This window comes from Argiope bruennichi, chromosome 8 (assembly GCF_947563725.1).
Source record: "Argiope bruennichi chromosome 8, qqArgBrue1.1, whole genome shotgun sequence".
Classification (NCBI taxonomy): Eukaryota; Metazoa; Arthropoda; class Arachnida; order Araneae; family Araneidae; genus Argiope; species Argiope bruennichi.
In genome coordinates, this window is record NC_079158.1 from 96,597,692 (window position 1) to 96,613,807 (window position 16,116).

General features: G+C 30.0%; 1 protein-coding gene across 5 annotated transcripts in view; it reads left to right on the top strand.

The window, feature by feature from the left end:
* The window catches only part of LOC129981350 (putative leucine-rich repeat-containing protein DDB_G0290503), a 98,943-nt gene that overhangs the window by 34,920 nt on the left and 47,907 nt on the right, over positions 1–16,116 (top strand). For 2 of the 5 annotated variants that reach the window (XM_056092167.1, XM_056092171.1), the window contains exon 1: positions 1,260–2,288. The exons of 2 other annotated variants lie outside the window; for them this stretch is intronic. In XM_056092167.1, the coding sequence (XP_055948142.1) occupies positions 2,191–2,288 (98 nt within the window). In that variant the 5' untranslated portion in view covers positions 1,260–2,190. Of the gene's footprint in view, positions 1–1,255; positions 2,289–16,116 lie in introns of those variants that run through there. One more of the 5 variants, XM_056092172.1, reaches the window with a different exon arrangement.

Consider the following 16,116-nt stretch of genomic DNA (forward strand, 5'->3'; position numbering starts at 1 on the left):
TTGTTTGTTACAAAGCTTGGTTCAAAAATTATGAAACAAATTAATTCTTAATCCGTTAATTCATTAAAAAACGCACTAGAGAATGTATCTACAATTACTTACATATTGGTGAAAAAAGCATATGGATGTCTGTAATTCATGATCTGTCTTTAAAGAAAATAATTATAAACTGGTGGCTTTCTATCTGTAAGTTGCAACATATGTGAAATAAAAAAATAAAAAAATGGACCTAGTTGTATCTTTGAGCTACCAAATTTGGTAGGTATTTCTCAAAAATATTTTCTATCGTTTTAGAAATTGCATTAGAATGGCATTAAATACATTTTGGTGTGCACATTAAGAACGAAATTAAGGTTGTTTAAAACTGATAATAGACAATAATGTATAAATTATTAATAGAGGATCATATAATAATTAATAATAGATAAATTAATAATAAAACAGTAAAATTTAAAAATTATTAAAAAGATGAACGAATCAGTTTTAAAATATTACCATGCTACGATGTTTCGACTTGAAGATTTTATTCTCTTCTTTAAATTTATTACAACGAGAGAGAAAATTGTTCTAAATAAAATCGATACCACTGACCATCGCTTTTTTCCATTTAAAAGGGAAAAAAAACTGTTTCAATTTTTAATGAGATGTGCACTTTCTTTCCTTTCCTTTCCTTTCCTTTCCTTTCTTTTCTTTTCTTTCTTTCTTTCTTTTTTTTTTTTTTTTTGCTTCTTATTTTGATTTATTTTTCAATTTTGTTATTTCAAGTTTTTAAATTCATATATAGTTGGTTAAGCATTTGTTATTGAAATGCCCAAACGAATTGTTGCTCGTTGTTTGAATAAAATTAGCTTTGTCATTGCGAAATGTCACATTGAAATTTAGTGATTTTTTTTAATTAAATATTTTATAAATAAGGAACTTCCTTTTTCACACCAATTTATGTCATGTGAAATCTAAACTTCGCAAACATTTAACTTAAGGAATGAAATATTGTGCTTCGTTTTCTGTCATAGCTTTCATTCAGCTTTTTCTGGCCAGATTTATTTGTTTTAGCTCTCATCTTAAAATAAATTCACCTATCTCTTCCTCCGAATGTCTTGGGAGAGCTCTATTTGCGCAATGGAACGATTTCATTTCTCTTCCTGAATGTCACATAAACAAAGCTTAGTTTCTTTGGCGGTGAAAATGGTTTCGATTGGCGAGTTTTCAAACGAAAGCATCTTTTCCGTGGGGGCTCCTATGGGTAACCATGGTGAGGGTGCGCAGTGGGCTTGGGAGCACTGACAACAGAGCATCAAAACGACGAAGTACGACTTCCATGCACCTGATGATGTGAAAATGTGAATTTTTTTTAGCTCTATTTTTTCACCAATTTTTTTAATGTAGAATTTCACAGTACTTTTTGTTTATAACTGTGTTCCGTTCGCTCTTTCAAATTATGAGCTAGCCGAGGAAAATATCGATTTACGATATTTTGTTGACATTCGACGAGCAACATTTTGAAAGAGCTACTGTTCTTTGTTTTCTATTTCGACTTTCGAATACGATCGAGCTTGCTTTACATTCTCATACGGAATCGACTCGCTTTTATATCGGCCCTCTGGGCCATTTGCATCGCAATTATGTAATTGCCTACAGTACTGCTCTGTACTGTACTGTACATAGATCCGATCTACCATGTGACTAAGGAAAAATTATAATTCGAATATCTTTATTCCTAGGAGAATCCAAACTCTCACCAAAATAGCTTGCTTTTACTGTCGAGCTTAAGCTGACTATTGCACCATTTGCAGCTGTTTTCAAGGACTGGAAGTTTTTGGGTCCTCTGTGAGTTATTGACCTCTTTTTGATCGGGATGCCTGACCTCTAAAAATCGATTCGAGCTGTTATCTTCTCTTCCAAGTGATGAGATATCAGATCCAACGAGGATATCTGATATATTTTCCTTTTTAAGTTTTCATTTCTTAACAATTCTTAAGTTCATTCCACTGGTTTTTGTGGAGACGTTGAAATGTCTCCAGAAATCGAACATTGATCTGTTTAGCTTGACGAATGGTTGACCTTTGATGAACACGTGAACATCTGGAACGAAATGTCTGGGATCCCAAGTCCACCCCTAAGTGTCCCGTTCTGAATTTTGAACAGCTAGAGAACAAAAAGGTCGGAACAGGGCAGCATATTCAGTCCCCCATGGCTGAATGCTACGACCGTTCCTGGCGTGTCGGTAGCAAAGCTAGGGGGACCAGGTCTCAGTTCAGGCTCAATACAGGTCTTCTGCCATTCAAATGGTGAGTGCGTTTATTTTAAGGTTATTGAGATTCAAATTAATGTTAGAGAATACAAAACATATTGTATTTCAAATTCATTTACGAATTTGTTAAGGAAAATTATTTGCTTTTTGAAGAATGTATAGTCTAAGAAGTTATATATTATTTTTTTTATTTATATAAAAAAAATCCTTACTTTTAATTATGCTTACTTGGCTATTTCTTAATTTATAAATTTTTGGAAACATAGAAATTTTTTGTAAAATTGAAATGAGAGATGCAGTTGCGTCATTTAATCCAGAATGTGTAATATAAAAAATATTTTTGGCATTAAATTTTAAAAAGAGAACAATAACAACTATTTGTGATGTATTATAAAAATAAATTAAATTGAAAATGGTTAATTTATTTTACCATGATTTTATGGAATCATGGAATAATTTATTTAATTAAAAACTGTTGAATATTAAAATTTTTGATCAGATATTTTTACATACATTCTAGTATTAAACAACAAACCTTAAAATAGTCTTCATTTACATTACATAAATTATTCTTCATTTTAATGATAATTTTATTCTAAATAATTAAATCATAATTTAAGATAGATAATGTAGTAATATGATTATTAAATGCTAGCTTATATATTATAGTTTTATTTTGCAATGGTTCAGTTGATTTAGATGATTAATGTTGTATTAATTTTTTGCATTTTACTTGACTTTTCTAAATTCTTTTCATAATTTGAATTATTTATTATATCAGATTAACGAGTGCAGTATATCAGATATGGTTTGTGTTTTTTCATGAAATGAGAACTGAGCATATTACTAGCTCATTTAATTAAGAGGAATGAATATATAAACACTTCGTTAATAAATATTTCAGTTTTAAGCTAGGATGGTGTATTACACATTTATCATATTCTGTGTGTGAAGTTTTTCAGCAGTGAGTTTCTTTACACTGAAATGGAGATATCAACAACAACAAAAAATGAAGGCATGCATTAATTATTATTATTATAAATTATGACTATTTTGATTTCCAAATTATTTATAGCCCCAAATAAGGTCATTCTCAGAAGGTCATATGTTCAAATCCTGATTTTTACTGTATTCTTCAATGTGCGCAAGGTATATCTGCTTTATTGTGTGTGTGTTTGGGGGGGGGATACTTCAGATCTTTTTTACTTCGTCATTGGATAGTAATGCAGAGAAGTTATGATGTTCATTCCCAGTGATGTAACTAAAAATTTATCTCGATAGTTAATATTTTTTTAATTAAAGACACACGAAATAATTTTTAAAAAATGATATATTAATAATCACTTTCGAGAAGGAACTAAAAATTTTATCACTGGAATCATATTTCAGCATTGGCTTGAAATGATTATTTCATTTTATTAAAAACTGGATATGAAAATTGCCTTTTTACGAATAATGATATTATAGATTATAATTTATCACAGTGTGATACACACAAAGTTATTGATAAATATAAATTCTTGTTATAAAACTATTATTTATATTTAAATATTTGTATCAGATTTTGGCTATAATTGATTTGAATGGGGGTCAAACAGGCTATATTATGTATAAGATTGCGTTGGTTATTCCGATACTTTGCCAGATTGCGATTTGAATTGTTTCAACTATTTATGGAAATATTTGTTTTAAAATTTTGTTAAATGTTATTATTTAAAAAATTGTGAAAACTTAAATCGCGCGGAAATATTCTTGTTCTGAATTCTGAAAATCCTATAATTTGGCTGTTTAAAATTTTAGAACCTTTACATAACTTATTATTAATAACTCCTATAAATATCTTTTATGCGCTTTGTTCAGTTTTCTTGATTGAAAATTCGAATTTTTTTTATTTAAAATAAAATAAGAAAATTGGGGGATATAAATTATAGCGATTCGTTCCAAATTATGTGTTTGCTACAGCATGACCAAAAATGGCTTTTGCGTCACAAAACCAACCAAACCATTCCTGAAATATAATCTATCTGTCTTAAAAAAAAGTTTAGAGCAAAAATTTATTATTTAAAATTAAATTTATCTGAAATGTAAACAAAAATTTAGAAAATAATTGATGTTTAAACGAATGGGTGCTCCTATGTAAGAGATACACAAAAGAAGAATTTTATTTTATATCTTTTTACCACAGGACATGAAAGCATGACTTTGGCTATTTTTGCATCTTCTTTCGACGAATGGTTAGCATATGTATGGAATTCGAGAGTTTTTGCTGTACCTTTTATTTGTTATTTTTTTTTTAAAAAAATGTTTAGGAATTGATGTTTGCTGCTGATTGCAGCTATGTTATTTTTTCGAGGGGAGGTGACCCTCCTTGGAAAGAAATATTTACGAAAATTGTGAAAATGCCCTTATAGAAGAAAAAAATACGTTGTGTGAATAGCACCGTACTTTTAAGTGAGCTAAAATTAAAAAGTGCTGAAAAGAAAAGCACAACTATGTTTTGAAGAAGTGAATGAAGTGTCACTAGTTAAAAATGCTAATTATACCAGATTACCCAATTATAACCTAATTTTAATTACTAATTACTTAAAAATTTATATTCTATAATAGCGCATGTAGGAAATACTCGACCTTATACGTTAGTATAGAGGGCGCTGTCTCTAGAAGTTTATTTAGAGATTAAAGATTTTTAATGCTAAGGATTTAAAAAAAAACAAAAAAACTCTTAGGTGCCTGAATAATTCAGATGATAATCGACGTAATAATATTGCAAGCTGAATTTTGAAATTTGATCTAAACGCAAATACCGGAATGTTTATTACCTGTTCGCTCGGATTCCCGCTATGCAATCCGATCTTGCATATCATATACTCAGTGAAGGTTGTATACACAATGCATTTTCAAGAATGGGAATCTTCCTATTTAAATTATGTCATAATTCTGATTCTCAAAATTTCCATTGTTTAAAATATTATTGGCTAACTAAATGCTAGATAAGAGATACTTACATATATAAGTAAATATTTTTAAAGCATCAATCTTTTCTTTATATGAGGTTTTTAAAGATTTCTTGCTGAAAAATGTATTCTTAAGTTTAAAAAATGAATTTTTTATAATCCCGAAAAATACAGCTCAACTCTTTGATATACGATCTTATTTAATCATTTAATTAGATAACATATCCTGATTGGAACATTTATTATTTCAATCCATATAAAAATGTAAAGGGCACTGTAATCTGTTAAATGTATCATAGTTATTTTTGTCTTTAAGTTAAACTACCACTTTGAATTATCTAATTTAAATTTTAAAAAAATCTGTAATTCGATATACGAGCATCAGACATGTAACTGATGCTTGCATACAAGAAGTTACTTAATAAGTCAGAATAATTTATAAAGCTGAAATCAAACTATAACTAAGAATTTATATTCAAAAATGGATTTTATTTCTCATATAAAATGAGTGGAATTTTGTTTACACTTTGTTTTCTTTGGGAGGAGAAGCGCGGAGTCTCGAGTAAGAGGATGAGAAATCACCAAATAAGTAAGCGGATTCTTGTTTCTCTCTGGGGCATAATAATAGCGTAGAGTTGAGTTGCATCCGTTCTGATGATAGAACGTACCTCCTGCAAGGATCGGTTTCTGTGGCCATTGATAACCATCAGGACTCTATCTTCAGCTTCCATGCAACTGTCATGGCGACAAGAATTCATTTAAACCCCTAAATGCATAGTCAGGGCGAGAGTAGCTCATTCTCGATGCTACTCTCTGTTTTCTTCAGATTATTTTCGACCCCACTATGCTTCTGTTCCTAAAAAATAGTTAATCTCTTCTTCTTTCATTATAGATTGATGAAGGATTGTTTACATTTAAATTGCTGAAAACATTTGTCTAATGTGACCAAAACGATAATTGTGTATGTGTTTCATTCCGTAAAATTTCCGTAAAAATTGTTTGTTTTCATAAATTTGTTTCTAATCGATTATTTATTTATTTTAAAATACCACCGCCTTTTGATTTTTGAAATGGAATGTGAGGCTGAAGGACAAATTTTCCTATCAGAAAATTCTAGGTTCGATACCTGATTTTACATGAAAATTTGCCTTGTGCATGACGTGTTAAATATATTGCTGATGAACATCCTTTTAGTTGCATAGAAGTTTATAAAAGAGAATATTGACTGTACTGTCGCACTTGCCATCTGTCCATGTCCATAAGTTAAAAATACGAGGTCAGTTCCAATGGATTCACATTTCTATCGAATTTTTATTTCTAATCTTGAACTGGAGATTTCGGCGAAAAATAAAGAAAAAAGGTTTTGAAAAGTTGAATTTTTTTAAAGATGTCATTTCAAAAATCAAAAATTAGACGCGTTATTTTTTTTTTTTTTAGATCATATATAGGTATGATCATGAATTTGAGATAGACGATTTATTAACTGGCAGACGAAAAAATAATTAAATACAGGAAAGTAAAGGTTGTTCATTAAAAAAAAATATTAGAGCTTCATTTACTAACGTTAATTTGTGACTTAAATTCTTTTTAAAAAATTTAAGCTTATTTTATTTACAATATTTTGTTAGAATCCTAAAAACAAAGAAAAATTCACGTGTGAAACTTCTTTCAACTTCTTTCCCTTTTGCCTATAAATTTACTTCCAGCATTCTGTGCTCGTGTATTGAACCCAGAATGAACTGTCATCGCTGATATATTTACGTGTTTTGGAGTTTGATAAGAAGCAGTGTAGCGCCTTTATCTTGGACTCTTCTTTCGGGCTTCAGATTCTTGAAGTTTTGTGGTGTGGAAACACAGGATGTGAGCGTTGCAAGTTGTGCGCCTGTAACAACTGAAAGCCAAAATTTCATGCAATATCTATAGTTTTGATATAAAAATATTCAAATTTGGTTATTAAAAAGGTAAATTCTTTTTTTGTTGTTATTGTTGTTTTTATGATTATCAGATGTGACAAACTTCCGCGAAAGCGTGGAAATCGAATTTGATCGTTCTTGAGATAGATTAATCTTTATTTACGTAATAAATCTACAGTTTAATCTTTATTTATGTAATAATTCTACGATATTTTTTTACTATTTCAAGCACGTTTTTTATAATTTTATTCGTTTTGTTGTTGATTTAAACCTACTTATTTTACTTCTTGGTGTTTATATTTGGCACAATTAATTATTTTTATGAAGCTCAACTTGTTTTTGTTCCACGCCGGTGTTATGTCTATGTTTGAAATTGACCTCAAGTAAATTCAAGATTATTTGGATTTTATTAAAGCTTGTCACTGTATACTTAATATTAAAATTGATTTCTTTGATGTAAAAATGTGCGATTTTGATTTTATTGTTTGTGATTTTTAAAAACAAGAAATCCTTAAAAACTGAATGAATTTTAACTGCAGTTTATTTCATTTATAACAGATGTTTGTTAGTTTTAAACTTCACCCTTCTCAATTTTTGTCTTTTTTTTTTAAACCCATTCTTTTTTTTTTAAGGTTAAATAAATATTATTTTCTTAAAAGAAGTTGTATAAGCCAAATAAGAATATTGAAATCTAAAAATTGGATCTTCATATTCTATGTATTATGTAAATAATTCCTCCTATGTATAATAATATCACTAAAACTAGTAAAGAAAGAAATCAGTTGCAAGATTCTAACTGATATTTTATCAGTTTGAATTTATTAAAAGATTATTTACTGTTCTTGGGGGATGGGCAAGTTGTGGATTTGAACTGGAAGTGAAATGTGAATTTAAATCAACCACCTTACTTATTTCATATGTGAAGAGGATATATACATTTTATTTTATTTATAAATTCTATTTTGTGTAATACTTTCCGCCATCAACTTCCCATTTGCTAGTTACTGTTTATATCTGGTAAAAACAGTTAAAAGATCTTACAGGAAAATGTCAATGGATCAGGAATGCTATATTATTTTGGCCTTTGCGAATTAAATTCAAACTATACAATCAGTAAGGAATACTTTATTTTTCAGTTCTTCGTTAATTTAGTAATAACTGTACTTTTTGAAAAAAAAAATTGCTTATTTTTCAGATCTTTTCTGTTTATTCTACAACATCAAACAAACCGTTATTTAGAGCAAGGCCCTGGATCCCCACCCCCATCCCCCAGACACACTTGCAACCTTTTTTCTTCAGGAAATTTTTTTCAGCACGGCCATAATTGAAGAATAAACTATTAATTATTCATAATCTAATAAAATTTAAAAGTTCAGTAATATTTATTGAATAACTTCTAAGTTGGATTTTTTGTTGTTTGCGGGTAGAGGGAAACATATTTTTCTTCAACCTGCTCAACCCAAAGGGGTTCTCCGGCCTATCCAGCCAGTCTCTCCGCCACATTAGGCCGGATACTCGGGAGTGTACTGTATTTATTTACATATGATGTACAGTTTTAGAAACAATTCTTTGGCGTCAGTGCTCCTCAAATAGAAAACGTATTTGTTTACCACATTCGATATCCTTATCAATTACATGGCTGAAATGTAGAAGTATTAAACTGCCATCGACATAGCGAGAAGTGCAGTGACTAGTCAAATGAGTTATGTCCCAACATTTTCCAATTACGCAGTTTTTGCGGATGACTTGCAGAAAACATAGAGATGACTCTGCGGTTGTTTTTCTGGTCGCTCTTTTCTGGCTTTTAATTTGAACTTCTTATTTCATCACGCACAGGCTGATTACGGAGAAGCATTGACGCTGGCTGGACTTGACGAATATTACTTCTATGAAGAAATAATAAAAAAAAAGTTCAATTAGTGTCATGATCTTGGCTCGACGCCACTGAGGTTCAGGAAGAAGTTGGTGCGCTGATGGAGTGGTTTTTATTTTCTTCTCCCCACACATATTCTCTGAAAACTAACTGGGGGGAAAAAAAAAAAATAAATAGAAAAAAAAAATAGAAGTTGAACTACCACAAGGGGAAACTTTGGTCTAGTTTCAAATCCAAAATAAAACGTAGTGTAGATTAAGGACAGTGTATGTTCTGTTTTGCTTCTTAATTTAACCATTAACTATATTTGTAAGGTTCCATTTGTTAAATTATAAAAATGTGTTATTAATGGTGATTTAAAAAAGGAAAGTAATTAAAAAGTAAAATGGATAAATTTGAGTTTTAAATAGCTCTGTTTTTGCATATTTGGCAAAGTGGGTCATCTTGTTTGTAAAAATTATATTTTTTTGAATTTAATGTAATCTTAAAATTGTTTGAATTCGGATTTTAATAGGACATCCAAATGCAGACTGGGAAATGATAACGATCTCCTGATGATAAATTTGTAATCGTTATCAGGAAGCTTTTTTTTAGTCATTTTTCTCAAATATCACGTTTTTTTAAATTTCTATAAAATATAATATTTGTAATAAAATATGTTGTAGCATTTATCTACAACATATTTTAATACATTTATAGTAATATATTAAAAGTAATATATTTATATATTTAAGCGAAGTAATATATTTATATATTTAAAATAACTTAATTATATAAAAGTCATAGTTCTAGAATTTTCACTACGCACTTTTATAGAGCGAAAATTAATGGTAACTTTTCAAATAATCGCTTAAACATAGTACTGGTACTAAATACTGACATATTTATCAAATAATAAACTTGAATCCCCGCAATATTTATTCCGGCTGTTTTACAGCAACTTATTTTCTCCTTGCGTCGGATTTCGCAATGCCATATTTGTTTGAGTGCGCTTTGGGAATATCTTATCTGCAAAAGTGGCGCTCGAAAGAAGTAAAAGAAAAGAAAAAAAATGTCGGAATTGGAGTGTCTCATCCCCAAAAGAGTCTGCAAGATTAGCTTAAGAAGGCCAGAATTGCGATGCGACGCCAATTGAAAGACTGTTCGCTACCGCTGAAATCTTTTCATTTTGTCTGTGACGAATGGCTGTGGACGCCTGTCATCCTCCATGTACGATGTTTAATCGAAACAGGATGTTTCTTCTTAACTCGCAATTAAACCACTGAACGTTTCCTCTGTTTTATCTAACTGGTTGATCGAATTCCACAAAATTTCTGACCAGCTGCCACGGAAGTTACAGAATTTTACACACAGTTGTGATTTTGTGTAAAGTGGCCAGTCAGCCATTTTATCCGAAATAGTTGTTAATTTCTGTGCTTGGATTTTATTTATAAGAAAATAGCTCATATCAGCAGTTCTTGGTTTGTTATTTCGGTGAACTATCTATTGTATAAAAAAATATATATATTTAAAGTCCACTTACTAAAAATGCAAGCTAAAAAAATTGCAAGCACATGGATTTATATAAATGCCCACACATGTTATATGTATATACATAATTATATATATCTATACATAGTATAAGATGAAGTCACCTGAAAGCGTCTGTATGTTTAAACCTGAAAAAACTCGAAAAATAGTTAACTGATACTAGAGATATTTGTAGCATTTTGTAGGGCATTTATTGGGGAAGGTTTTATTATATTGAAATCGTATAAAAAAAAAGGAGTTTTAAAATTGCGATTTTAATTATTTCAAGGACAAACGTTTCATACTGCTGGAATTGACTTCAGCGAGAATGCTTTTATCATGGACAACTTTATGTGGCACTTTCTAGAGTTGCATCCAAACAAAATCTTTTTGCCTTGGCACCAGGAGGAAAAACAGCCAATATAGTTTACAAAGAAATATTACGAAGGTAGCTGAATTTTATTTTCATATCAAATTATACAGAGTTGATAAACTAGTGTGGAACAGTGGGTACAATGAGTTACTTGTATATTTTTAAATTTCAAAACAGCTATTTTATTGTATGTTTTTAGTGTATTTTTTTTTTTGACAAAGGCAAAAATATGAACATATCGTATTTTTTTATCTTTTTAACTGTTTAAATATTTCGGAACAGCTTTGATATACAGTCATTTTCGCACCCCCCCCCCAAAAAAAAAATAATAAATCATCTCCAAATTTTAGCGAAATGACAGAATGTGGCGCGAACGGCAGCAAAAGCGCCACCGAAAAATTGCCAACCTTGCAAGGCACCAAATGACTATATCAAAGCTTAACCAATATTTCTGAATGTGTGCAACAAAAAATGGTTTTGTAGTTATTTTTGATAATTTCTAAATATATTTTTACGTTTTTTGACGTTCCATGACATGCCCATGTCATATCGGGTGGAAGTAGACTTAAGTTTAAAACTAATTTTTTTCTCTTGGGTGTTATGCCACGAGCAATGCTGTGCCGGTACTGCCAGTGTCCTATAAAGCGCCAACATACTGGCACATATTGTCCTTTATTATTTACAAAAATAATATAGATGGTCTTTCAAGGAATTTCTAATAATCTAAGTTTAAACGTAATGAATTATATTCGTATTAAATTTAATAGCTTTTGGTCAAATGGTATGTCTTGTAAAGCGCCAATACACACTCGCACTTATTGTCCTTTATTATTTGCAAAAATAATATAGGCAGGTCTTTCAAGGAATTTGTGATGATGGAGTTATAAGTGTAAACTCAATGAATGACGAATAAGCTTGAATTTTTCAGAGAGAAAACAAACCAGTTTAATTCCCCAATTCTTATTTCTTGATGCATTTTCATTATAATTCTAACTCGGAAGATTTAAATAAACAATTAAAAGGATCTTAAATACTGATTGGTAATTCATAACGCACGTCTACGCAAAAAAAGAAGAAATTTAATACCCATTTTAAGAGGCAGAGCAAAGGAAATACATAGATCCAAAGAAAGTTTGTCTCGGTTTTTGTTACAATTTTTGGATACAATTTTTCATGCTTTCAAAATATAATTAAATCATCAAAATATTAGTTGAAAGCTCCTTTAAATCATAAAGGTTTTAAACGTCTGAAATATTAAATGGTAGTATCACTGTCCTTCTAAATAGAACACTCCATCAGCTTCGGGGAGCCATCGAAGTTCTCAATAAAGAGTCCTCTGTTCGCTGAAGGCCTGTTGTAAATTGGCGCACGCTAGAATAAACATTCAGTATCGTGTTTTTTCACTTTTATCTTCCCGATCACCGGACAATGTCGAAGCATCATATCGTATTTCTGTATTAATTCAGCGAGGAAGTAATTAAGTCCAAGGAGAGATTTCTTTAGGTCAGTGCTGCTGGCAGCATGTATAATTAGACAAAGGCTTCAAAGAAGTAGATCTGAAGATGCTTATTTTCTAATTACTTCAATTTTAAACTTAATTGCCCTATTCGGGATATTTCGATTTCAACTGAAACCACAATCATGATACTTCAGGGTCAGTGAGTAAAATGTCTATTATTTTCATATTCTAATTCTTTTGCTCATATTTCCTGTTTTATTACAATTTTGAATAACTTTGATTCATTGTGTTTTTAATAGTTTATGTTTTGAATGTTGTGATAATTTGCACTATCTAAACAAATGAATTTCTGATCTATTGCTGTGGATAATTATTAAGAAAATATTTGACATTTCTAGATTTTTTAAAAAAAATCTTTAAACAAAATATATTGGAAATAAATGTATGACGACACATTGCATTTAACTAAAATAGAATACCCTAGTAAGTTTGCATTTGCATTCACTTCCTTTGTTAAGCTTTTTCATAGAAAATAATTTAAAGGGTTTAAAAAAAACTGGTTTATTGGTTATTTAATGTAGATTGTAGACTTAGTGTAAAATTTGTTCAAGCGCCGGATATATTTAACCCTTTCCCCTCGAATGGTGACTCTTACTCACCATTCAAGAAGGTGCATCATTTTGACGTTTTATTTATTTTTAAAATTTTTATTGTAAAAATGGCTACAGAATTGTAAGAAGATGTAGAATACTTTTTGGGGGAAATTCAGCTTAAAACAAATATATATTTTTATTTTTCGAAGCACTAAACAATTTAAGTATTAAGGAGAATAACTAGGCATCGAATTACTTTTCCGAGTGTAAAGGGTTAATATTTGTCCCGAAACCTGTGGAACTTTAATAGTATTTCTTAAAAATTGTGTGTTTTAAGAATTGAATCACGTTGCTTTAGAATTTTGCGTACATCTAATCGTTATAATTTGCTCTAAATATCAGACTTATATGTTTCCTATGGTTGTATAAAAAGAACAAAGAGTGGAAAATAATATTGGAAGGAATAAAAATAAAGGGGATATTTTTGTAATGTCTAATTGGTGTGTAAGCAATAAGCGTAATGATAAAAATACTCCTTTTCTGCGTAAATATGCTTCCCCGTGCATTATTTATTCGGTATAATGTGGGTGGGTTTCCTTTCCTTTTTCTAGATTAATGAAGCATCCCGCTTTGTGATTGGGTAGAAATAGGGATGTATGGTGCGTAATGATGCCACTTACTTGTTACTATTAATGAAGCACGAACAGGTAGCTCCTATTCTTGCAGTTTGTACATCGTTGCAGGAGTTACATTACTGGATTGTACGAAATACTAACCTACTAAAATATACATGGGATAGAAAGTTTCATAATAATAATCCTTCTGTAATTTGATATGTATTATTTGTATTATAAATGATGAATTGTTTAGTTGTAAATATATCATCTATAATATATGAAATTTAATCAATTTGTGTCATGTTTTCTGAAAATACTAATATAAACAAAATTGTGGAATATATGTTTTTTATTACTTGTTCAGATGATGTATGGAATGGTTTTTTTTTTTTTTTTTTTGAACACTTCAAAATATTCTATTGAAAAAAAAATGCATTTGAAAATGACTCGAGGTGGGTGTGATGAAAAAAAAGGAATTTTTCTGTAGGACAGGGATAAAATAATTTCTGAATGTTTATTTTTAAAAGGTAGACTATGACGTTGATTTGAATTCTGTTTATCTGCCGTATCTGTATTAACCCATTAGTTCTCTGAGTGAACTTCACAGGCTCCTAGGGAAACAAATGTAGTATTAAAATAAAGTTGATATGTTTCTTACTTTGTCTATATTTCTTCAATAGCTTGCCTTCAATTTTTATTATTGTAGAATGCTTGAATTTCATACATACGTCAATAACATAGAATTTCATACATAAGTAATTAACATGGAATTTCATACATAAGGCATTAACTTGGAATTTCATACATAAGGCATTAACTTGGAATTTCATACATAAGGCATTAACTTGGAATTTCATACATAAGGCATTAACTTGGAATTTCATACATAAGGCATTAACTTGGAATTTCATACATAAGGCATTAACTTGGAATTTCATACATAAGGCATTAACTTGGAATTTCATACATAAGGCATTAACTTGGAATTTCATACATAAGGCATTAACTTGGAATTTCATACTTAAGGCATTAACTTGGAATTTCATACTTAAGGCATTAACTTGGAATTTCATACTTAAGGCATTAACTTGGAATTTCATACTTAAGGCATTAACTTGGAATTTCATACTTAAGGCATTAACTTGGAATTTCATACTTAAGGCATTAACTTGGAATTTCATACTTAAGGCATTAACTTGGAATTTCATACTTAAGGCATTAACTTGGAATTTCATACTTAAGGCATTAACTTGGAATTTCATACTTAAGGCATTAACTTGGAATTTCATACTTAAGGCATTAACTTGGAATTTCGTACTTAAGGCATTAATTTGGAATTTCATACACGAGTCATTAACGTGGAATTTCGTACTTAAGTCCTTAACTTGGAATTTCGTACATAAGTCCTTAACTTGGAATTTCGTACATAAGTCCTTAACTTGGAATTTCGTACATAAGTCCTTAACTTGGAATTTCATATATAATTCATTAACATGGAATTTCTCGCATTAGTCATTAACATTGAATTTCTTGCATAAATCATCAACATAAATCGTTCTTGTTGACATAGCAATGCGACTTACAAACGAAAATGAAGAATAACGCTTAAAAATAGAAACTTCTTCAACATAGAGTAACACACATTTTTTAAATTTTAAAATAAGGTTTTGAAGGATGAGCACTTGCCCAATGTATGTCTTTCACCAAGTACTGTTCTTTTGACAAACAACTCTTTCTGCAAGAACACTTTATTTTCATTATGCTTTTGAATATGAAGAAAGATTTGGCTCTAGTTCTCTTTGTCTCATATACAAACCATTCTCTTTAACTACAGAACAAATCGCGTATCTTAGAAGAGAAGAAAGGCCAAAGAAGTTAATCTTTTGTCCTTGTGTCCCAATCTCCGCCTAACGGTAATGACAAATGATTCAGTCTACTTTATCTTGACTGCCATGTCTTTCCCAACTTAATAAAAGTATCTTTTCTGGTAGCATTGCGAATCTGTCTCCAGAAAATTCCTTTCCATTTTGATGGTTCATTGTTTACTTAATGTGTAAAATTTCATTGTTAATTGTGGCATGAATGTCATAGAGTTCATTCCTGATTTGGGTCAAGGTATCGTATTTCGGATCAACGAGCTGTTTTAATGTTTCATTCTTCGATTGAATTTTGAATCGGAATTTTTAAAATGTTTTTAAATATAGTGTCTTGTTACGCAGAAAGATTCTCGTGATATAGTTTCAATTAATTTTTCAAAAATAAGCAAATTACTCCATTTTTTTTTTTGAAAAATTTTAATCAAGTTTATTTTTATCTTTTATCATTTTCATCAATATAATATGAAGGAAAAAAGAAGCTGGTAGCCTTATCAAATTTATAGTACTTAGAAAAATTAGGCCTTAAAATCTGGATAGTGTTTAATTCAGTGCATTGTTTCGATCTATTTCTTAGTCTTTTAGGATTCTACTTTTTATTAGAAACTATTGTGAAAAATTATTTATAAGTAGATATAATGTAAAACACAGAAGACTACTTGGTTGAAAAGTGTAAAAGAGGAACCCTTTATGGACAATT